This window comes from Pongo abelii, chromosome X (genome assembly GCF_028885655.2).
Source record: "Pongo abelii isolate AG06213 chromosome X, NHGRI_mPonAbe1-v2.0_pri, whole genome shotgun sequence".
In the NCBI taxonomy this organism is placed as follows: Eukaryota; Metazoa; Chordata; class Mammalia; order Primates; family Hominidae; genus Pongo; species Pongo abelii.
The window spans coordinates 155,844,873-155,869,938 of NC_072008.2; the positions used below are offsets into that span (position 1 = coordinate 155,844,873).

Sequence of the window (25,066 nt, forward strand, 5' to 3'; positions counted from 1 at the left end):
ACGGTTTCTCTAAGCCAAGTCAAGGTAAAGAACTGTGGAGTAGGCGATAAAGCCAAATGCACTGAACTATGTCATAAGGAATTTACAGGCTGTATTGTAAAAGCCACAGTGAACATGATGACAGCAACAACGAGGATGAAGAACAGCGAAGAAAAAGCTGAGGGAAACCATCGACCAAAGCAAGCCAAGACTCAAAAGGGAGACGAGCTTCAGGATCAGGAAATGAACAGGGCCCTTTAGTCACAGAGAAGTCGTTGTTGCCAGAACAGTCACTCACTCAACTGCTTAGAAGATCACCGTGTTACCATATATACCTCTATTGTAGGCTAATTAATTTTAAAAATTTGTCTAAAATTTACTGATTTTAATATAATATCTTGTCATTTTTGGCAACAATACACTGCAGTAACTTAATGTAGTTTGTGATATTTTGTTTCACAAACATTTACCTTGAAACACTGGAGACTTTGTAAAGAGAAAATTACTAAAAATTACTCCTTCAACTACAGCACAGTAGATATTTAATATTTATTTAGAAAGCTATTGATACTTCTGATGACTACTGATAACTGATAAGATTCAACATGTTATAAATATGAGTTGTAAATATTCTATCCTTTTTGAGATTATATACACTAAGCTTTTTACTACCACTGGCCTTTCTGGATACTTTCATATTTAGAGAATACAGAACTACATTCTGGGAGATTGACAATGACCTAATATTATACTAATGAAAAGTCTCCACAGTCCTCAAAATAATTTAGAATTTAATGTTTTCTTTAATAAGCAATTAAAATGGAATATTTTCTGCCTCCTGAATAAACACATGTCTGCAACCAACCATCCCTAAAGAAGGATACTAATATATTTTGAGTGATTCAATCAATCCACCTATGGATATAGTTACATCTTTAAATGTTTTCCAGTGTGAACAACAGTCTTTTAATAGATGGCCATTGAGTTCAAGGGTCATATTATTTGCTAACAAATTATTATTTGGGCCAGAAAGTATCTGAAAAAAGTTTAACCAAATTTCCTACACATCTCATATCTCTAGTTTATTGAGCATTATTTATTATTCGATGTAAAAATTCTACATTAATTACTTCATACATATTTTATCTTGAGATTTTGAAATCCCATGGTCTTAGAAACAAAAATAAAAGACAGACTTTAAGACACTGGCTTCTGCTATTTTTTTAACTTTAGATTTGAAAAAGAAACATGGATTACATGTTAACATAATATTTTGAATACATAGGGCTACATAAGATATATTATTAAATTATAAACAAAATAATCAGGAACTTAGTGTGGTGCCTAGTTTGATATATGGTTACTTTTTGAAATGCACTAAATTCCACAAATAATGAAAGTATTCTTTGTGTATAATGTTATATTCAGTTATTATGTATGGTCTTCGTATCCAAAGGTATGACATAATTTGAGTTTGTTTGTATTTATTCAGTAAATAAGCTGTAACTGTTTTAAAAAGAGGGAAATTTTAAAAAAACTGGTCCAATTACCAATTATAAATTAATAAAGACTAAACAAAAAGGTTTGGCTGTTACATATTCTCAGGCCAAATTGTTGATGCATGTTTGGATTAACTAGCCCTCAGGCTGCTTCCAATATTATGGGTAATCACAAAACAACCAGCTCTAACTCCTCCTCTCACCAGCTGGAAGGGAGCACATCACATTTGCCATCCATGGTTGGCAAAACTCAAGGCATCAACAACTGGAAAAGATCTCCACCTTGGGAATCATTATACATATTGTGATCCTGCAATGGGTCAGAATCCACAAAATACAGTTCCCCTGCATGGATGTCAGAAAAGTTAGCCAGAAATTCATCAGGATTGAAGCCAACCCACACAGTATACCTATAGTCTATGGTGCGTATGGAATAGCCCATGATCTTTATATCTTTTAAACTCGGCTTGTCAGAATTCCACTGAGGGATGTCTGCAGGCCGGGGATACTGGCTATAGGCAATCAGTTCACGGGGATTACCAGGGAGGTATGGATCCTCTTCCAAGTCACGGAATCGAAAATGTTTCAGAAGGTTCTTGCCTTCTCTGCACAGCTCAACGTGAAATGAAGGAACAGGGCAGCGAGGTGGAACCTGCAGTCCTGCAAGTCCAGCCAGCGTGGGAAAAAGAGACACAAGTTCCACAAGGTCCATGGATTGCCTGCCTGAAACAGGAAGCGACAGAGCAGAATGGGTTACATTATAAAAGCCTGCCATGGCCAGGCAGGAACAGTAAAGGAACCTGTCTGGGCTCCATATGTTTTCTTTTTTTAATTTACAACATTTATCTTTAGCAACAGACGTTTAGAAACACCACCTCGGCACTTCACCCTGCATTAATTACTCATCCAATCAAATAGCAGGATGCAAAATTAGGGTCCCACGAGGCTGCTGGCGCTTTTTAAAACAACCTGAATTTTGGAACCACCAATTTAATAACTGACTCAGACAAGGATCATCAATTAAGGCTAAAACCACTAGGTAAAAGAGTCTGTTGAGGAACAGGATATTCTGAGTCCCACAGGATCACCCCACACATTACTCCCTTCTGGATGTCTGCATTAGAGTTATCTTTGCATTTTATTACGGTCAAATACACACACCATAACATTTACCATAGTAACCACTTTTTAGTATACAGTTCAGTGGAATTAAGTACATTTACACTGTTGTGCCATCATTACCACCATCTATCTCCAGAACTCCTCTTAATTTACACAATTGAAACTCTGTCTCCATTAAGTAACAACTCCCCTTTTTCCGTCTTCAAACAGCAACTGGAAACCACCATTCTACTTTCTATGTCAATGAACTGGACTACTCTAGATACCTCATAGGAGTGGGATCATACAGTATTTGTCCTTTTGTGACTGACTTATTTCACTTAGCATAATGTCCTCATGGTTCATCCACGATGTAGCATGTGTCAGTTTCCTTCCTTTTTAAGACTGAATAATATTCCATTGTATGGACAGACCACATTTTGTCTATTCTTCTGTCAATAGACATCTGGATTGCTTCCACTTTCTGGTTACTGTGAATAGTGCTGCTATGAACATTAATGTACAACCTTTGATTGAATACCTGTTTTCAGCTCTGTGGATATACACCTAAGAGTGGAACTTCTGGGCCATAGAGTAATTCTATGTTTAACTCTGAGGATCCACCAAATTATTTTCCACAGTGGCTGCACCATTTTACATTCTTACCAGCAATGCACAAGTGTTCCAATTTTTCCATATAATCACTAACACTCTTAACACTTGTTTCGTTCTTTTTTTTTAGACAGAGTCTAGCTCTGTCTCCAGGATGGAGTTCAGTGGCGCAATCTCGGCTCAGCTCACTGCAACCTCCGTCTCCCAGGTTCAAGTGATTCTCCTGCCTCAGCCTCCCGAGTAGCTGGGATTACAGGTATGCACCGCCACGCCCAGCTAATTTTTGTATTTTTAGTAGAGATGGGGTTTCTCCTTGTTGGCCAGGATGGTCTTGATCTCCTGACCTCGTGATCCGCCCACCTTGGCCTCCCAAAGTGCTGGGATTACTGGCGTGAGCCACCACGCCCAGCCTTTCATAGCTTTTGTTGTTGTTGTTTTTTATTAATAGCCATCCTAGTGGGTATGAAGTAGTATTTCATTGTGGTTCATCCATATTTAACGTCTAAATACTGTACTTTATATTGATTCCTGTTAAAATTGAAATTGGATTTGCACTATCATTCTGGCCCTTCTGGATTTTTAAGACAGTGCTTTATCATGCTTGATTTCATTTTCTAGACACTTGATTTTTAAGTCAAATAAAAAGAAAACAAGTAAAGAAAGTTGAAAAAGGTACCTTTACAATGGCAAGATCTGGCTGATGCTAGCTCTTTAACCGAGTGATCAAATTTACAATACTAGTAACACTGGCCATGAAGTGCCCCCACCATGTGACACAATGGGAGAATACAACAGCCCATGTAGCACACGTGTCAAAAATGTTACCCTGAATGTAGTCATGTGGAAACAATCCGACAAATCCAGGCTGTGGGACACTGTATAGGACAACTGGCTACTTATAAAAAGAGGAGGTCAGGGAGATAACCGGGCCAGGACATGGAAGGCCACTGTGACGACTTTTACTCAGATCAAGAAGGGTACATAAGAGGCTCCTGTGCCGGGCTGTGACATGACTTGACTTGGGTTTTAATGGAATCACTGTGGCTGCTCTGAGGAGGAAAACCTCCAAGGGATCCAGGGCACAAGCATGGAGACCATTTAGCAAGCTGTTGCAGTACTTCAGCACAAGACAGTGGCAGTCTGGTCCAAGACAGTGGCAGGCGAAGTGGTGGGAAGTGGTACACAAAGTCTGAATGGAGTGTGACAGGCTTTCTCATAGACTGAATATTGCATATGGAGTAAGAGAAAAACCGGGGTTGAGATTATTCCATGATTTTTTGGCATGAGTGACTATTCTCATTTCTTGAGGACAAGATGAGTGTTGAAGGAAAAGCTGAAGATGAAAGATGTGAAGTCCAGCTTTGGATATGTTAGGCTGGCTAAGTGGGAAAGACTATTGGAAACAAAAGTCTGAAGTTCAGGGAAAAGACACAGCTAGAGATAAAATTTGGAAATAAACTGAAAGGCAGTGCAGTTACATCAATTTCTAAATTGCTGAACACTTCCCAACAAAAGTTTCAGAAAAGATTCTCAACCAATCAGAAGATCTTTCCCAGCAAACAAAGGGCTAAAATCATGCCTTGAAACTGTTTAACCTTTCTATCAATGACATGAAAGAAGACAGGGCATGCAGTGCACAAAAATCAAATGTGCAAAAAATAAAATTGGGTAGTATAAAGCAAGCTCAGAAAGATCCAGAAAGGCCCGAACCTTTCTGGTCCAGAACCAAGACAAATTTAAACAGGAATCAATATACAGTACAAGATTTAGATGTTAAGGATGGATTAAATGCTTAAGTCCAGAAAGGGGGCAATCTGGTTTAGCATAGTTCATAGAAGAGACACTCCGAAAAGAGCAAACATCATACGTCATTTCAGAGACAGTGTACAACCTGTCTCTGAAATGCACTGGGCAGATAGAGTCAGGATAGAACTCACAAGAACCCACACAGGTTGCCCACACATGCAGGAGGGGTATCTGGTCCAACTGGTATTCTGGAAGTGCTTTCTCAAACTGAAACTTTTTGGAAGACAGAGACCAGGACAACCAAGGGTCTAAACACTACCTTGTGACAAATGGTTGAAGGGCTGGGGATTTCAGCCTAGAGAAGAGAAGATATTGGTGGAGGGACAGGGTCGGGGGCATCAGTGCTGTTTTCAAAGCTTTGAAGGACTGGCACATGGTAGTCAAAGTAAACTTGCCCTTCACTGCTGGAGAGGGCAGAGTAGAATCACCTGGTAGATTTTACAGATCTAGTGGTTCACTAGATTGATGAGCTGTCAAAATGGAAAATGTACCCCCTACAAAGAAGGCTAAGTCCCTACCAAAAGTGTGCATCGAGGGAAAGGATTCTACTCATCTGTTACGGGGGCAGCCCCTTACTCTAAGCTCTGGAGCAGGCTCTTGTAGACTGTACCACAGCCCTCCCCATCTTGGGGATGCACCTGTTCCTTTGTCCATCATCATCCCACAAGGCTCCTTGTGGACAGGAGCCATACTTGTCAATTCTGGTTCTGTCACTCTTTCCCCGCCCAGAATATGGGAGATGCTCAGAAAGCGTGTGCTGACCACAAAATGATGAGAAGAAATTCCAACACAAGATAGGAAGGGGGGTCTGTGTAACTCCCAAAGCCTATGATTCAATAAAGTGGTTCACATATAAACTAAAGGTGATCTTACTGTCAAGCAATATCATTTCAGCATATTTTATACCTGGCTCCATCAACTCTGAGGCGGAATCAAAAGGGTCGAGGTAAGGGAAAAGCTTCTCGCCTGCCTCCGGAAGTGAAGCCGTCCTTCCAGGAACATAGAACATCAGGGGAACATGGGTAGCAACATCAAAATTGCTGTATTTGGCCCATTCTCCATGTTCACCTAGAGCCCACCCTAGTTCATAAAAAGCACAGAATGACAGAAAATGAATAATCATCATACCACAGCTTGTTTATTTTAGATACCATTTCATTTCCTGTTGTAAAAACCAGAGGAAGCAGAAACTCATCACCTAGAAGAAAAATATTCACTTGGAATTACCACAGAAAGGGTTATTTCAACTGAATGCTGCTTTATTCAAAATCAGGTATTTGTCCTCATGAGGAAACCTTTAAAAAAGAAAAAATAATTAAATTCCCAAACTCAAATATCTTAAGAAACTACTAGCAACATATACCTAACGCAGGGCTCTGTGGTGGTTCCCACACATGCATTCCTCCCCTGCTAAGACATGCTCATTCTTGACAGGCTGGGAACCCTGAAAGCTGTAGTGTCACCACTGCCCTGTCCTGTACCTACCTATCTTTTGACTCATGCCCTACGACGTCAGGTTTTCAGTTTTGGGTATGTGCCACCTAAAACTGAGCTGTGGAACTGCAGCACACTCGCCAAATTCAAAAAAGACAAGGACATCTTCGTTGATTTTTAAGACATACCATAGATAGGGTAAACCAAAACCTCTCATTTCAGATCCTTAACCTCAATTAAAAACAACCCTTCCTGTTGATTTAAAACATCCCTTGAAAAAGATGGTTTGAACATTCCAAGTTGGAAATACCCAGTCTTTTTAAGTTACAGCACCCTTTTTGATACAAAAAATGTGCATGACAGAAATTGTACAGTGAGTAGTGTTATAAAAATAACCAAACACACCAAAAGCTGCCACGGGTAAATTTGAGAAAGTGTTGAAATATACCGCACAGCATGAGACCTTGCTGGCTCTAATAGATGACGCTGGGGCTGCAAATGGTGTCCCAGCCTTCCAGGGCCTGTGGTCTCCAGACAGGGCTGAAACCTGTTCCGAGTTGACAGTGCTTTCCTAAGAAGACCCCAAGTTGAGAGGACCCTCTTACCCACTCATCAATAATCAAAGCAGACTTGATGCCCATCAGAGATGCCCAGTGATTCTGGTGAGCCGTTCCTCCCTCTGGCTGTCAGTACTGGGGAGTATGGTGGGGACTTTGAGATAGCTCAGTGGAGCTCAGAAAGAGAGGGAGTTCCCCCTGACACCTGCCCCAGTCAGTAAGCCCCGTAGCCTGAGGGGCATCCCCACTGCTCGACCTCTCCACTCTCTCGGGGAGGACGACGCAGGCTTGACCCACGAGGGCTGATGAATGGGTAGGTTATCGGCAGGCTCCTAGGCCACCAGCTTAGAGGTCACATTGTCCCTTTTAGATTCAGTGTGGCGGGAATCTAAAAGGTCGAGGATCGAGAAGCCTGCAGGATGGCAAAGTGAGGGACCCCGGCAGTGCAACCTCAGGAATCCACTCCCGGAACTCTGACTGGAGTGCCTGTGGAGGCTCTGAAGGTACAGCAGTCAGGCGCTCTGTGGCGTTCTGAATACCGGCACGCAGCCTTTGTCCTCTGAGAGCCATTGTGAGCTGCCCTGCACCAGGCAGAGGTGGCCCCCAGGCCAGGCACAGGGCCTGGCACATGGCACATGCTACAGAAATAGCTGTGGACCGCCCGACTGCAAGATCATATTGAACATGTGGTGCCGGGCCTCAGCCTGTGCTGCTGCAGCCAGGAGCAAATACGGGGAAGTCTGGCTAAGGAGAACGCATGCCTGTGTGGGCCCCAAGGATCCATCTCCAGATCAGGAGGAACAAGCCCAGTGACCTTGACAGCCAGCTCAGGAGGTTTCTGGCTCCTGCCCCAGAGGCCCAAGATGAGTACGTGGCAACACAGGGAGGCCCAGGGAATGATGAGCTCAGGGAGAGGTGGCCAGACCACCTGAGACACCTGTTAAAGTGCACTTTCCCATGCCCGGAACTGCGAGCTCCTGAGACCAGTTGCAGAAACCAGCATGTTTTACTAGCTCCCAGGCGGTTCTGATGGAGGATGTCCCAGGAGGGGAGTCTGAGATGGGCTATTTGTAATCTACAGCAACTGCCTCACAAAAGAGTGTGTTCGTGGAGAAGAGGAAACTGGGCACTGAGGGGTCAGAAGCAGATGGCAGATCATCAGGAATATGTGAAAAATTATGGCACCTCCATATATAATAAAATATTACAGACATTTCTAAGGGAAAAGGTAGGCTTCTGAGAAATGACACAGAGATTGTCTATGACATTAAGTGTACAAAACCAGGGAATGTTAACAGTACACACAGAACAAGCAATCACATCTTGTGACATACATGTTACAACCATACACATGTATAACATATATCCCTGTGTGCATATGTGCACAACTGATGGCTGGCAGATGGATCCCTAATCCGTTGGCACCTGTTAGCCCTTAGCAGGTGGGAGAAAAGGGCAGGATGTTCTGGCCCTGAATTATATGCTCTGTATCCTTTTTTCTTTTTACGATAAACACATGTTATGATTTACTATTATCCTATTTCATATTTGATGACATGAAAGAATTATTTTCCTTTTTCTAAGTATAACAGTATTATGGTTATACTTCAAAAGAGGCAATATTTTTCAGAGATAGTGATCGGAAAATGGAACCATCTGGGATTTGCTTCAAAACAATTCAGAGATGGGGGAGTGGGTGAGGATGAGAGGAACAAGACTATGTGAGTGGGAAACGGCGGGAGCTGCTGTTTTATTCCCTGCTCTTGGAATGTTGAAGAATTAAAAAAATGCTTTTAAAAAGGTAGTTTCATTTTTAGAAAAGTAGGAAACAGCCTTAGGAGGAGATAAAGACTTGAAAAGCCCAGGCTCTCAGCAGAGAAGACAGCGGGGATAGGGGTGGGAGGGCTGGAGCCAGGCGTGAAGAGCTTGCTGGGCTCTGCCAGGATTGTTCTGGATCCTCTCCACCCAAATTAAAAGTCCTCCAACCCTCCAGGTTAAAAATGGGGGTTACAAGAGCTCTGCCACACAAATGGAGGGTTCCTGCTGCATTCACCAAGAAAAAAAAAAAAGGTTGCTACAAGACCCTCCCCCACCCACCCACACCTATCCGTCAAGCATCTAAGATAGAGGTCTCAGGACTAACAAGTTGATCATAAAAATGCCCCAGGATCCCACTTTTTTTGTGAACCAGTGGTTCACAAAAGAGAACACACCCATGTTTATGTCAATGGCAATTTTGCGAAGCACGTTTCACAGGAAAGTTCAGTTGTTTTGACTCACCAGGGAATTTCAAAATGCTTACCATGATCCGAGGTAAATGCAATGATGGTGCTGTTGGCCAGCTGAAGATCGTCCAAAGTGCTCAAGAGGCGGCCGACCTGTGTATCCAAATATGACACGGAGGCAAAGTAGCTCTGGCGGATTTTCTGCTGCAAATTAAAAAAAAATAAAAATGAGAGTGACTGCAATTTAAATTGCCATGGCATACAGAGATAATGCTTGCCTGAGCATCTCTCCCAATCCCTACCCCTTAGTTGATGCCCTTAATGATTTTCTCAGCCAAAATGTAACACTCCTTTTCCTACCATCAGCATCACTTCACCCACAGAGTCACAGCAAAATCTGTAGGTCTACAAATAAGGTACTTTTTTTTTTTTTTTTTTTTGATGCTCAGTGATGTTTATGTTTAGAACTCATCACAACCTCCCCCAAAAAAATAAGGTACATTTCTAAGCAAATCAGATTTCACTTTAGGGCACAGATCACAGTGGATGAATGTGTCACCTACTGCTCCTTTCTGTCTCCCTCACATATTCTGATGGGTTCCAAGAGATTAACATGTACACAGAAACTGATCCTTCAGTCCCTTGAAACACAGGCCCACACATGCTCTGATAAAGGCCACAAAGATACAATTCAGCTCTGTTAATTTCCTGTGGCTGCCATAACAAAATATCACAAACTGGGTGGCTTAAAACAACAGAAATGTATTGTCTCCTAGCTCTGGAGGCTAGAAGTCCAAGATCAAGGTGCTGGGAGGGCCATTCTCTCCCTGAAGGCTCTAAGTAGAAGAATCTTGCCTCTCCCTAGCTGGTGGTGGCTGTCAGTCCCTGGCATCCCTCAGCTTGCAGCTGCATCACTGTGTCTCCATCTTCATGTGTTCTTCCCGTGTCTCTCTCCCCTCTTCTTAAAGGACACCGATCACATTGGATTAGGAGCCCACCTTACTCCAATATGACCTGATCTGAACTAATTACATCTGCAATAAACCTATTTCCAAATATGGTTACATTCTGCGGTACTGGGGGGTTAGGATGTCAACAGCCCTTTTCAGGGAAAAAAAATTCATAATTTAACACATAACAGCAACCCTGACTGAGCCTTTCCCTCTGATCACTTTCTAACCCAACAGCAGATTACAACCGCATATCTTCATGGACTATGGCCGTTACGTGGAGCTCATTTCTAACAAACTGTCAGCAGGCAGGCAGAAGAGCAAAGGAGACACCAGAGAGCAGCACGTCCTTCACAGTCCCTGAACCCAAGAGGGACTTTGGGAACAGCCAGATCATGCCCTGAAGTAAATGAGCCACCGGCCCCTCCTGGGCTGACTCTCATTCCCAACCTGGTTCACAAATGCTAAGTACAAAGATTAATCCTCCACCCCAAAGAGTGGTGAGAAGAGAGTCGTGACTTCTCAGACCAGCCCCTGACTTATCAGCTGGACCCACCAGCTTCTTCTCATCACTGCCAGGGTGAGGACAATCATGAGACTCACCCGTTCTCATCTGCAGTCAAGAGAAAAGCTATACATCTAGCCTTCTAGCAGGATTACGCTGAACCCTGGCCTACTTATACTTTCTGGTAGATGAAGTCTTCAGTCTGAAACCTGTGGAACTTTGGTCCTCCTGGGGACGAAAGACACCAGTCAGGATGGCTGTGTCCTATACAAAGGTACTCCCTCCTTCCTATGCTAGCCCCTGGACGTAAGGCAATAAGCAGACAAGGTCCTCACCCTTGATGAGCCACCCCATCCAGTGAGGACACAATCATGGAGATAAGAAAATGCTCAATTATCAGTGAGGCCTGCTGGGTCTGTCCTGCAGACCCTGACCTATGGATGAAATGAGTACTCACACACAGGCATGCAGCATAAGAGCAGCTAGGTGACTGCCTGGCTCTAGTGGCCAGAGAGCAACCCCAAGAAGCTGGAGCTGCTGGCTTTTTTTCAGTGCAGGCACAATGCCAAAAACCTGGAGCCAACCTGCAGGTAATTAACATTTATTGTTCCCCTTTCAGGGAACCTCACATGCACAGATGATCAAAGGTCAGTTCCTGGTCAACATAAGTAAACAAGCCTATTTAAGATAAATTCTCCCACACTCCCTTGTACCTACTCCTTGCCCTCTGCCTCAGGGTTATAGAACAGCTATTCCCCCCTGTGGCTCTGCAGAACCTTCTGACCTTTCAGAAGGTTTGCATCCTTTCCCTATAGTTTTTCCCACCACTCTGACCGATCCCCCCCAGAGGCCCAGGGGTGACACAGGGGAATAAGCCCTCAAATCTGCCTGGGAGATTCAGGGAAGGCTTCACAGAGGAGTTAGAATTTGACAAGAAACACCTGCAGTCAGATAAATGGGGCTCGGATGCTCCAAGCAGGGGCTGCAGGGCACGGAACAGTGTGGAGTTGTGACAGAGCAGGTTGCGTTTGGGGCCAATGAAAGGCCCATGTGACTGGAGAATCAAATGGGAGGGCAGAGGGGTGACTGGAAAGTTAGGTCCGGGACAGATAATATGGACCTGGTGGGTCTATCCAGGGAGTGGAGACTCCGAGTTCTAGGCCAATGGAGTCACTGAGGTCTTTCAAGGCAAGAAATTGACATGATCTGGGCTGCAAGTTATTAAGAGTCCTGATGCAACAGGACACAGACACAGATTCCAGAGGCTTTAGACAAAATGGTACTAGGCCACTGCTGGGTACGTAAGAGGTGCTCACCACACTTGCTGAATGAACAAAACAAAGCAAGGCCCCCTGAAGTGGTCCAGAACGATGTGCTGAAGGATCCAGAGGACTGTGTGGATGTGAGAGGAATTCAGGGGCATCACGTAGACATGGGGTCAGGGAGTAGAGGGGGGTCAGGGAGTAGAGGAGGAGGAGGTGTTGAGGAACCCAAGGGTGACTCCACGTTTCACATTCAGCTGGTGGCATAATTCGCTGGCATTTGGGGGCAGGGGGCACAAGAGGAGGAGGAGGAAGGAGAAAAGGCAGGGCAGGGGTGGTGGCCTGACCACGCGGAAGCCTATGGAGCTGAGGTCTCCAGGGTCATCTGCCTAGGAATGGCTCTCACAGGCAGGTCAACACACATATCTGAAAATCAGGAGAGAGACCTGGGCTGAAGGGGTAGTTCTGGAGTCATCTGCCAAGGCTCAACTGAGCCCAGCAGGGGAAGAAGAGGTGGAAAGGATATAGTGGGGGGCTTGGGAAGTGGCACCTAAGTGGCAGTCACAGAAAGGATTGGCAGGCCAACAGTCCCAGAAGGGGTGGAGCTGGCCAACAGTGAGGAAGTGACACAGAGCTCAAAGGTCAGGACCTACACAGATGGATTTTATTGGTGACCTTGGCCACCAAGGTCAGTGCTGAGGTGAGAGTTTAGTGGATTGGGGAGGTGGAAGCCTGTGTAGAGAATGGTGAAGAACAAATGGACAATGAGGCCACAGACACAGCCAGAACAGCCTAGTGTGCACTCGCTCTGCCTTGGAAGTCAGGTGAAGGAGTGGAAAGCAGAAACAGGCAGGGGTAAGGGGGCTCGCACTTTTGCAGCTGGGAGGGATGAGAATGGATGGAGAGGCTGCAGGGAAGGTAGGTGAGAAGGAAGACCTTGCTCATTCTGCTTGCAGACGTGGGAAGCAGGGACAGTGGTGGGGAGTCAAGGGAAGAGGCCTCGAACCCAGAACATGCACACACAAAATTCCAGGTCTCAGTGACAGCGATTATTAATAGGGCCCATTCAGCAAGTACACGCTAGGTGGCATCTGATCCTCTGAATGGCACATTAAGGACTCCAAGACGCAGAAAGGTTAATTAACTTGCCCAGAGTCACACAGCTGATAAGGGGCACAGCCAGGATGCATACCCACATCCACCCTGTCCAATCCCCTACCTCTGGCTGTCCACCAGCTTCCATTTCTACAAGAGGAAAGGTGCTATCCACTGAGAAATGGGGCACAGGGGTGGCAAAGGCCTGGAGGGGAGCAGTGAAAGGGAGCAGAGAAGAGGTCATGCAAACAGAGCAGCTGCAGAGGACAAGTGAGGTGAGCTGAGCAGAGAGCTTGCCTGGGCTGCTGGGGCTGGAGGCGGGGCATCTGAGGGCCTCCCTGCTTGGTGGGGGCATGGATTTTCTCCAGCAGCTTTCAGGACTTGGACTAGAGAGCAGAGGGTGTGGCTGGACTGTCTGACGATAAAGGTACTGCAGGAGAGGCAAGGATAAATGGACAAGTATGGTGAGCTGAGCGGCTGGGAAGAACAGGAAGTCACCTACCACCAGGCCTTAGCTATTTATGGAAGCAACAAAGCCAACAGGACCTGGACACAAAGGGGAGATAGAAATCCATACTCTAGCAATCCCCGTGAGTTAGAGCAAGGGAGGTGCTAGGAGAAGAGGTTGTGGTCAGTGTGGTGACTCGGAAGGAGCAGGCAACAAACTCCTGAGTGTGGCCCCTGAGGTTACTGGCTCATGTGGAGCTGAGTTAGAGGGCTGGAGCTGAAGAGAGCCCAGAGCTGAGTCTCCAGGGTGCAGTGAGATGGGCTTGGATGCAAACATCCAAAGCTACAAGAGGACAGTGAGCAGGCCAGAGTTCAAGGGGAATACAGGGCTGAGACCAGCATATGCATGCATCAGGGAGGCCCTCTGAGTCATGCTGTCCACTGTGTGTAAGGAGGGGACTAAGAACTTGAAGGAGATCGCTCCGTGTGGCCGACACGGTCCTAGATACTTCTACATGCTCTCTTTGGTTCTTGCTGAAAATCTCTAAAGTAGGTGTCATCATGGAAAAACTTTACCTACCTTGTTTCAGTTTTATAGAGAAGAAAACTCAGGGAGGCTCAGGGAGGTAACATGACTTGACAGAGGTTAGGCAGCTGGTATGAGGTAGAACATGAATTCGAACCCACACTGCTGGGAACCAACAGACCCAACCATGGGGCTTTGGAGTTACAGTCCCTGGGGATGAATCGGCTCCACCCAGCACTAATTTTGTGCTGTCAGACAAGTCAGCACACCTCTCATGCCTTGAGTTTCCTCACCTAGACAACAGAGAGCAGGTACCTCACTAAGTCCCCATGAGGACTAAAGGCGATACCACACATGAATCAGCGCCCTTCCTGGCACACAGTCCATTTTGAAGGGTCATTTTAAGTGACCATCAAAAATAAAGCATCCAGGTGCAGCCTCAGAGCCAGTTCAAGCCACTTCACCATCAGGAGCCCAGAAACACAAAATTAGAAAACAAACAGATGGATGCATTACTTTCCAAACTCTCAGTGAAACAGGAATCAAATAGATTTGAGGAATGTACACCTCTCACCACCCAAACTCTTGTTGTGCAAACTCAGGGGCCAAGTAAGTTTGGATAGCAAGGGATATCTGTATGCGGTGGTTTTGTTCTGTGTTTGTTTTAAACAATACTCTACAGCAGAGGCTCTCAAACTTATCAGAATCACCTGGTGTGCTTTTTTTTTTTTTTTTTTAAAGAAATGTTGGTTGTCAGGTCAAGTCCCACCTCCAGCTTCCAACTGTGTAAATCTGAGTGGGCCAAGACTTTGCATTTCCAACAAGCCCTCCCAGAAATTCTAAGGCAGGTAGTCCAGGATGCACACTTTGAAAACACTGCCATCTTCCAACCACTATAGCTTGCCTGCCACAGCATTCATATGGTAAGAGAAGGGCAGGGTTCTGTGTGGAATATTCCAGAAAGAGCATTAGTCAATGTGTATTCTGCTCTCCAGGGAGAAAGGGTGACTGATGAGTCAGTGTGAGGATTCTAATTGTGTGGCTGCTCTGCCCCTAAATCATGGCAAAGGAATGCCAGACATCACAGCTGGATGGCACTGGCCATGATGGTGTCCCAGTTCCCTCTGCACCAAGGTCCTGCTCACCAAGCCACCCCCTGAGAGTGACAGCTAGCCAGGATGGGCTTTCCCACAGAGGGAACCTGCAAGTACCAGCAAACCAAGCATTCTGGGCTGCTCGGGAGTTGCTCATCACTCTACAATCAATGAGCTGTCACCTAAACAGTATCCCCCTGGTTTAGGAATGGTCACCCAGGCTGGTTCCCCACCTCTGTGTCCACACACAACAAGTCACCAACTCTCTGGATATTCCCTTCTTTAGAAAGTAAGACACTGGTTGGGAGAGTCCTGATCCAGGCAACACTGCCTGTGTCCTAAATACCTATAGGACACCTCCACCCCAGCACTTTGCCCGATAATTCACACAAAGAAAGCTCTTAATAAAACATTATAGGTGGAGTTGTGTCTACTGAGAAGAGTGGTTTCACCTATGACACTATGTCATCAGTGTCCAATACATCCCCAAACTATGTCCTTGATACCTGAAAGTCCACAGGAATTGGGCCATACGGCACACTGATGTTTAAGGCTTGGACGTCTTCCCGTTGCCTGATGTCCATCCAGGGGTTGTAGGCCACAGGGGGTAGGCCATCAGGGACCTCAGGATCGGGGGCCAGGGTGATGTTCTCCAAGGGATATAACTTCTGAAATTCCTTGGGGAAAAACACAAAGCCACAAAGTTGTCACTCTTTTAGCAAAAGCACAAGGTTGTGGCTCTATTACTGTCTATACTGCCTTTTCTCTAAGCCTGCGATGCATTTAAGTGGTGGCTCACTAGCACTCCCCATGTGCTCGGCCCTGACCTGGAAGTCCAGCCTTAAGTTATTCTCATGAGATGCCAATGGCAATGAAATCATACGACTTCTGTTTCCTACAAACTGAGCAGCAACAACTCTCTTCCTTCATACAAACAGACACCCTTCTGTTCCTGTCCCCACCTCCTGCCTGGCTAGAAAAGTGTGGTGAGGTGTTGGGTTCCCAAAACCACCCTCAGGTTCAGTAATTCACTAGGGGAACTCATAGGATTCAGCATTTAGTCTCACTCACAGCTATGACTTATTACAGTGAAACACACTCAGCAAAGAAAAAAGGCACATGAGGCAAAGTCTAGAGGAAACTAGGCACAAGCTTCAAGTCCTCTTCCAGGGAAGTCACATAGGATACTTACTTCTCCCAGCAACGAATTGTGTGACAATACATGTGAAATGCTGCTAACTAGAGAAGCTCATTAAAGCCTCATTATCCAGTTTTTATTTGGGGCTGGTCAGATAGGTACTATCTGTCTGGAACATATCAAAATTCCAGGCTCCCAGAAAAAAAAAAACCCAGGGATTTATCATCAACCATAATGTTTGTCTAAACAGTTTAAGCATAGTAAGCCAATTCTGGGAATAATGGGAACACTTCGGAAATCAAAGTTCCCAGATGCCAGCCAAGTGCTAGACTTTATAAGCAGGCCTTTCAAAGAATCACAGCCAGGCCAGCTTTGTTAACTGTTTTCTGCAAAGAGGCAGGAGAGGTGAACCTCACAGCCTTCTTCTATCAAGGGGGCTGACAGCTCCTACTAGGAAGGCAAGATCCCCTGGGCCAATCAAAGCAAGACACCTGCAGCATCAAAGAGCATACTGCTGGTCTCTACTCTCATTACATGTGAGGGGCATTCTCTGCAAAGTCAAAAGGATGGGATGCTCAGGCCCTCATAAAACATAATAGGGAAAAATGGAAAAGGATTCTAAAACAGAAAAGACTACATGCTCTAAATGACATACAAGCAAGTACAGGATTTGAGGTTCCAAGAAGCAATGCAGTGCTTTGTGTTTAGATGATCTAACCTGACAGGCTCGGGGGGAACAGGCAGTTTTTAAAGAGAGTTTCACATTCCCTGGGGCTGTTTTGGGAGGGCCATCCCTTATTACAGGCTTTGGCAGCCAGCTCTGATTCACTTCTCTGTGGTGATCTCACCATCCAACCCAACATCTGCTCAATAAGTTCAAGGAAAGGAAATCAAATCCTCCAGTGGAGGGAAGCGGAAAGCCAAGCATTTCTTACAAGATTCTTACATGTTCTTGGCCTTGACCTCTAAATCCCATCTTTACTCCACTGAGGACACTGGTGCCCATTAGGCATCCATGGTGCCTGGGGATGGCAGGATGTGGCCACCTTCCCTGTGCAAATCCCTCCCTCAACAAACAACACAGCTGTGGCAGCTGTGCTGGATCAGCCCTCAACCAGCTCTTCACCTTGGGGTATCTGAAGGGGATGTGTGGCTTATGATACCCAACGGCCAGGAAGAAAGGACTGGCTGACGTTTTCATCTTTTCCAACAACTGTATGGCTTGCTCAGTGCTCTGTTTGTCAGGCAAGGTGCCCTCGGGAACATCCAGCACATCCACAGGGCAAAGCAGGTTGGCATGGAGTTCTCCATCCGGCCCTCGACATGTCTTTCAAAACAAAATATATAACATCAGCTTTTTAAGTGCAAGAAATGGAAGCCATGAAGGCTACACACACACAGATTTAATGTTCACATAATCAGCCCTTCACGTGTTAGTCACTCAGACTGAACAGAGACATCAGAAGTAGAACTAAGACAGAAAAGTGTTTCTTGTTTTCCAGGCAGGGGCCAGAAATCCACTAGCACTTGGTTTCTTGCTACTAATACTCTTTCTCCAGATCATAACTAATTAAAAGAAACCCCGGTAGACTAATTATAAAAAAAATCCATCTCTAATTCAACAACAAAAAAATGCCATTAAAAATGGGCAAAGGATTTGGATAGACATTTCTCCAAAGATGATATACAAATGGCCAATTGAACATGGAAATGTGTCTAACATCATTAGTCATTAGGGAAATGCAAATCAAAACCACTTCACACCCAATAGGATGGTTATAATTTTTTAAGATGGAAAATAACAAGTGTTGACGAGGATGCAGAAAAATTAGAACCCTCTCACATTGCTGGTGGGAATGTAAAATAGTGCAGCCACTTTGAAAGCCAGTCTGGCAATTCCTCAAACAGTTAAATATAGTTATTATACCCAAAAAAATTAAAAATATATGCCCATAAGAACACTTGTACAAAAATGTCGAAGGCAGCATTATTCCTAATAGTCAAAAGTAGAAACAACCCAAATATCCATCAAGTGATGAATTGATAAACAAAATGTGGTACAACAGACAATTACGCAGCCATAAAAAGGAATGAAAGGCTGGGTGCGGTGGCTCACACCTCTAATCCCAGCACTTTGGGAGGTGAGTGGATTGCCTGAGGTCAGGAGTTCGAGACCAGCCTGTCCAACATGGTGAAACCCCGTCTCTACTAAAAATACAAACATTAGCTGGGTGTGGTGGTGGGCACCTGTAATCCCAGCTACTCAGCAGGCTGAGGCAGGAGAATCATCACTTGAACCTGGGAGGTGGAGGCTGCAGTGAGCTGAGATTGCGCCATTGCACTTCAGCCTGGGTGACAAGAGTGAAGCTCCATCTCAAAAAAAAAAAAAAAAAAGGAATGAAGTACCAATTTATACTGTTATGTGGTTGAACCTCAAAAACATTATTCTAAGTGAAAGAAGCCAGAAACAAATGGCTACGTAGTATATGACTCTATTTATACCAAATGGACAAAATAGGCAAATCCATGGAGACCAAAAATAGTTCAGTTGTTGTCCCAGGCTGGGTGCTGAGACAAAATGAGGAAAGACTGGTGGGTACAGGGTTTCTTTTGAGAGCGATAAAAATGGTCTAAGATCGATTTGGGTGATGGCTGCACAACTCTGTGAGTATACTAAAAACCATTAAATTATATACTTCAAAAGGGAGAGTTTTATGGTATATGAACTCTATTTTAATTAAAAAATTAAAAAGAAAAAAAAACCCGTTTCAAATTTCAAAGACAGGCTAAGGCTTGTAAGTGACAGGGTCCCAATCAACCTGATAAGGTGACAGTCCATGGGATTTCCAGATCTTCAGCTACACTAGGCACAGAATGAAACCTCCTGCTTTGTTTCCTAAAGTAGACATGCTGGCCATGAGACCAAAGTTAGTTTTGACCATAATTTGTATACCACAAAGACCGAGGGGCTGTGTCAGCTGCTGTTCCATCTCAAACAGTGTTGCCTTTTCACAGCCCTGTCTTGCTCACCCCACCCTTGGGCAGGACAGCCCAGCACCCGCCTCAGACCACTTGTTCATCATCTATATATACACGATTTGCAGCACTCGAGGGAGATTTAGTATTGTCAGACCCACCACTTTGAGAAGAAATGGGTAGGGGGGCAGTTAGGGCAGGGACCTGGCATTCGTAAGTGAGGCCACTAAAAAGGAGCAAGATGGCTTCAGGGAATTAAGATGGGATCTTCCCTATTCAAGCCACAAGCCAAAGGCCAGAGCTCACAGTTTTCACTGTATTCTGAAATGGAAAGCTGTCAAGAATTTAGAACAATACCTTCCACCTCACTTCCAAATCCTCACCCTTCCCAACATGATGTTTACTAAAACCTCAGAGGTACATTTCATGTCTCAGTTCCCCAGCTGGTTTTCTGAGTTTCTTAAATGTGGGTTTTAGTTTCATTTATACATTTGGGATTCCTCTAAACCAAGATTTTCTTTGTAGGTTACTTTTTTTCATAATGCTCTAAAAATTTAAAACCCCTATCAGAGGTCTCAGCTGCTGAACATACACATTAGGTCTGAGACAGATACACAGCATGCCTTTCTCCCATTCTGGGCTGAGGCTCCTGGAGCTCAGCCTCTTTTCTCCCTCCCATGTCTCAGCATCTCCTACAACTCTCAGTCTCATCCAGCGTGAGCACTGGGGAGCTATTCAATGAGTCTGACACGTTAGAGCCCAAGGTTTTAGAACAAGTAGCACCCACCAGCTTCTAGAATGAAGCCACTGCTCCTGTCGGGCCTAATGCTGAAGATCCCAACACTTACTTCTGTCAAAACATTATCACAAATGAAACCCACAACTTCGTGGTATATAACCAGCTTCACAGAACATGTAGTATACCCAGTAGTTTATGTGACAAAGGAAAAAGCAGTTCCTCTTCAGAAATGTCCCTTTCACAGCCTTACCTTAGTGTTTTCATACTTCTCAGAGGAAGGATGATAAGGTGGAAAAGACCAGCTATATGGAGAATCATCGGTATGGTTAGAAGATATCCCTTGGAAAAAAAAAAAAAGGTTGTTAAAACATGATGAGTCTTTCAACACCCCACTCCCCATAATTAAAACTCTGTAAACAAATGGGCAAGTGAAACCTCCCTTCTTTGGGGCTCAGTTTCCTCATCTACAAAAGTCCCCTCTAAAGCCAGACTCTCTAGTTTCTATTTGAGAACTAAGCATCTGACTTCCTGGTCCCTAAGCCCTGGTGATTTGTGCTAGGCTCTGTGGAAGGGACCCACAAGGACAAGATCAGTCAGCTCCTTAGAGACCACGCTGAAACCTATCTCTCACCCTATGAAGGAGGCAGCAGAGGCATCAGCACCACCAGGGAGCCGATGGGGACAGGAGAGGGAGGCTCAGGGAAGGTATGTGCCTTACCTATGCTAACCAGATATTAGATGAGGGAGCCAGGACTCAAAACCATGTTTTAGAATTCCAAGTTCAAGTGTTGATTCATGAAGCAGAAACCCACCCTTAAGCTTAGTAGTTTATAGTTTATTTGTGAAGACAATATAACAGCACTGGAAACCAAGGAAGGACTGCCAGCTTTCAAAAGCATCGAAGTGCCAAGTGGGAGATCCTCCAAGCACAGAGGTTATTGTGAATCAGGTGAGGACTGGCAGGGAGGACTTCTAGGAGCCAGTGAGGCCTGTGAGGGATCTGAAGGGAAGTGCTGCCTATAGTGGTTAACCAGGAGTGGAGGGGATCACAGGCAGAACCTCGAGAGAAAGCATCAGCAGCAGTCACACAGTGGGACTCCCATAGGGAGCATCAGAAGAGGCAGGAATGGAGAGAAAGAGGGCAGCGGGTGGAGGGCCTATGAAGACAGCAAGCACTGTGGAAAGAGCACACAGGAGGCCAACAACCACAGGTCCAAATCCTGATGCTGCCTCTTAGCATCCTTGCAACTTCTGGCAAGCTACTTGACTCCCATGAGCCTCCACGTCTTCCTTGGGAAATGATGATGATGATAAAAACCCACCTTGCTTGCTGTTGGGAAGATTAAAGGAGTGGCCAGCATGGTAAACGGTACATACCTGGCACTCAGTGGTGGCTACTGTCATCTTGAAGCAGGCCCAATGCTAACAGAAAAAGGACTTGAGAACAAAGACTCAGCTGAAAAATGTGTTCCCACAAGGGCTGCAGGGAAAGGTTTATTCTCTGGGAAGGACATGGTGCTTAGAGCCTGATGCCAAAATCGAATTATCAGGAGGGAGGAGGTCAAGCAACATCACTCAGTTCTTGCCTGGTTTCCCCTCCCAAAGCACAATCTCGTCCCTCTGCTGTGTTTCCTCCTCTCTCCAAAATCATCACTTCCCTCCAGCTGCATTTGGGCAAGGGGTGTGGTAATGAGAACACCAAACTTCAGAAAGTTCTCCTCACACTGGGCTTTTGGCTGTGCAATATGATTCCTGACAGGTTCACCTCTGAAACTGGCCTGACTTAGTAGAGCTGAATGTTACTCTCAACCTGGGCTGGCCAGCTGAGTTCCTGCAGAAGGCTGCCAAGCCTGCCGGTGTAACCACTGAGCAAAGGGAAAGAGACTGAAAACATTCGTCATTCCCAAATGATAAGCATTATTGTCCCTATGGCACTGTTGTCTTCCAATACTTTTTTCTCCATTTTTTTTTCTCAAATACTCATGCATTACTTCTATAAATAAAAAGTTTTAAAGTTTGTTTGCTTTTCACTATCCCCATATTGGCATTAAAGAGAACCAGTTTATCAGGCAGCATCTGAGGTAAGGAATGTCCGTCTCTGGGACCCTATAGATCCTAGGTACTAGATTACACTCATCTTTCTGACTTAATTCACAGAGTGGATAGCAGCCCCCACCTAAGCACAGCCCCCTCACTGGGCAATAAGTCAGCAACAGCAATGCTGGCCACGTGGGAGGCCCTCAGGTGTCCTCACCCCACCCCTAGGTTTACTGACACGTAACCTGCAGGGAAGCGGGGGGCCCCGAGCTGGACTCCACCCAACACTGCCACCTCCCCAGCCTGTGTCCTCCCTACCACCCGAGGAGCTGAAGGACCCAACAGCACACCCTCTGTGGTTTCCGAAAGGAAGCAAAGCTCTTTCTACCCTTTTTCACTTTGGGTGAAAACATGTGGCTGGGTTGACAAGTTGGTTTTTTAGAAAGGAAGCACTGATTAGCGAGGGACTCGCCCAGCCAGAAGAGGGCTCTGCAAAGACAGCCCCATCCCCAGGATGGGAATGCTGGATTCAGACACCACAAACCAAGAGAACCCAGACTCTGGACGTGGAGCAGTACCAGGGTGAAAGACTTTTCCCACCGACATGGTCATATAGCCATTCTCCTTGAAGTACTGGGGGATGGTGGAGAAGTTTCCAGCATGCACCCTCCAATAGGAGTTGAAGTCGTACAGGCGGGTGGTGTCAGGTCTCCTGCCAGTGAGGAAAGAAACGCGGCTCGGGGCGCACACTGCTTGCTGTTAGGGAGCAGAAGCAGAGGTAAGCATCGCCACAGCAAAACATGTCTGCCATCTCTTAGGTAACCAAGCAACCGCCCTCCTGAGGCCCCTAGCAAACAGCTTGGTAGCTGAGTCATGCAGAGCTCAAACCAGACACTGGGATTTGGGTGTCACCTAGGCAACAGACTGCTTCCGGGAGAGAAAAGGGAAGCAATCAGCCCCTGAAACCAGCAGATGCTTATCTCCTCCTACGCAATGGCCTCCCCAGGCACACAGAGCAGCCAGTGTTGCTGGGGGCAGAGCCATGAGGGGGTTCAGGGAGCAGAGCCACCCTGGCTAGCTCTCACCTGAGGCCCGGTCTGCAGACCTGTGGGTGCCCTTCTGCAGCACCCCTTCCTTCTGAGCATCAGGCAAGCGCCCATTCTGGGAGAAAGCTGGCCAGGGCTGCCGTGAGCACATCAGGGTCAGGGTGCACCTTCCACCCAAGGAGAAGGCCACCCTTGAAGGTCAAGCTTTCCCGTGAGTGGAAAACCAGATTTTCTCCACTACCATTTTCCAGACTATGCTTCCCTCTAACAAGATGTCCCGCACAATCTGTGCCATCTGACAATAGCTGAAGCTCCCCGCCCCCAACCCTCAGTGCACGAAGCAGCACACACCCACAGCTAGAGGTTCCCAGACATACCTGCGCAAAGGCATTCTGGAAGAGGAGGCTGTGGGATGCCAGTTGGTCAATATTTGGGGACCTCACCAGCTTATCCCCATAACAGCCCAGGGAGGGGCGCAGGTCATCCACGATGATGAGAAGAACGTTCAGACCATCTACACAGGAGGGAGGGGCTTTGGTGAGGTAACCTGCACTGACACTGAACCCTCCCTCATGGTAGGTGCTAGGTTATTAAGAGGCCCAAGGCTGGACCCTGCACCTTAACAGCCCAGCCAGGGAGGGCGCTGTGCCTCAGCAAGGGTGGGAGTGGGGCTCGAGGAGGAAGCCTGAGTCCTGGGTGGCAGGGTTAGGCTTTGGTCATGGCCTCCAACCTGGGTGAGGAAGGGAGATAGTGAGTGAAAGATGGTGGAAAGGAAAGATGAATTTAGGAAAAAAAGAGAATGATGTATGCAGGGAAGAACAGATGGTTGGATGGAGGAAGATAAGGAGGAAAAGATGAATAGCTGAAGGGAAGAAAGGATGGAGAGAAGGAGGGGAGGAGAGAGAGAAATATGAATGGATAGAAGGTAAAAGGGACGGATGGACCAATGGAGGGAGGAAAGCAGGGGGGAAGATGGATGGATAGAGATGGGAAAGATAAGGGAAAGAGGAAGGGAAGCACGGAGGGATAGGAGGAGGATGGATGAATAGATGGAAGGAGGGAAGCGAGGGATGAAGGGACGGTAGGAAGGAGTGAAAAATGGAGGGAGGGAACGAATGATGGATGGATGAAAGAAGGAATGGTAGGAGAGAGGGAGGGTAAAAAGAATGGATATAAACAAAGAAGGAAGGAAGGGAGGGAGGGAGGCAGGAAGGGAGAGGAGATGGCAGGGAGGGCGTGGGCGGCACCTGTGGTCGAGTCGGCCTGCGTTTCGGATCCGAGGGCGACACAGACGGAGCTCAGAACCAGACCCAGCCAGAGAAGGCCTCGGCCGGTCCGGGGTGGCGGCATTTCGGCTTCGACACGGCCGCTCCGGAGCAGGGGAGACAGGCTGCAGCAGGTGGCGCAGTTAGCAGCCGCCGCCGCCGCCGCCGCCGCAGCCACAGAGACCGCCTCGTCGGGAACCCATGAAGACTGCGCAATACAGCCTCCACCCGGGCCCGCAGGCCCGGGCGCTGGCTGCAGCGCGAGTGCGTCTGTGCGACTCTTCCCTGCGTCCCTCCCCTCGGGGGCGGGTTCTAGAGGTGCGCGTCATCCTGCGGCAATAGGCGTGGCCGAGAGACAGGCGCAGAGCGGGGGCGGGCCCGTTGCTTTGCAAGTTTCGCAGACCCAGCGGCCCGCAGACCCCTAGGTGTAGAACTGCTAGGGGTATTGCGATTCAGCCACTGCCCTTAACCACTAGCAGTTTCCCGTCTTTTTGCCTTTGCTTGTGCTATGCCTTTCACCTGGAAGCCCTGCCCTTCCTTCTTATCTTTATAAAAGACACACTTCTTGTAAGCCAGCCTCAATGCCATTCTCCTTCCATGAGGCCTTTTGAGAAAGTCCCTTCCTCCATCTAAAGGGACTCCCTTTCCTATTCATTTCTTCCACTAATTCTTATTAAGTATCGCAAATATGTATACCAGGCGCTGTTGGTGGCACTGGGGCTCTATGTCCCTGCTTTGGTGGAGCTTAAAACAATAAAAAAATATATAGAATG

General features: G+C 46.3%; 1 protein-coding gene across 5 annotated transcripts in view; it reads right to left on the bottom strand.

Annotated features, from left to right (window-relative positions):
- Positions 1-1,035: 1,035 nt before the first annotated feature.
- The window catches only part of IDS (iduronate 2-sulfatase), a 53,555-nt gene continuing 29,524 nt past the window's right edge, over positions 1,036-25,066 (bottom strand). Inside the window, exons 4-12 of one of the 5 annotated variants that reach the window (XM_054545166.2) lie at positions 24,276-24,418; positions 23,406-23,542; positions 22,561-22,738; positions 20,196-20,284; positions 17,357-17,557; positions 15,599-15,769; positions 9,291-9,417; positions 5,904-6,077; positions 1,036-2,201 (exon numbers count right to left, since the gene is read on the bottom strand). In XM_054545166.2, coding sequence (XP_054401141.1) covers positions 1,729-2,201; positions 5,904-6,077; positions 9,291-9,417; positions 15,599-15,769; positions 17,357-17,557; positions 20,196-20,284; positions 22,561-22,738; positions 23,406-23,542; positions 24,276-24,418 — 1,693 coding nt within the window. In that variant the 3' untranslated portion in view covers positions 1,036-1,728. Of the gene's footprint in view, positions 2,202-5,903; positions 6,078-6,109; positions 6,293-9,290; positions 9,418-15,598; positions 15,770-17,356; positions 17,558-20,195; positions 20,285-22,560; positions 22,739-23,405; positions 23,543-24,275; positions 24,596-25,066 lie in introns of those variants that run through there. The other 4 variants (XM_054545164.2, XM_063721081.1, XM_063721080.1 and 1 more) reach the window with 4 other exon arrangements.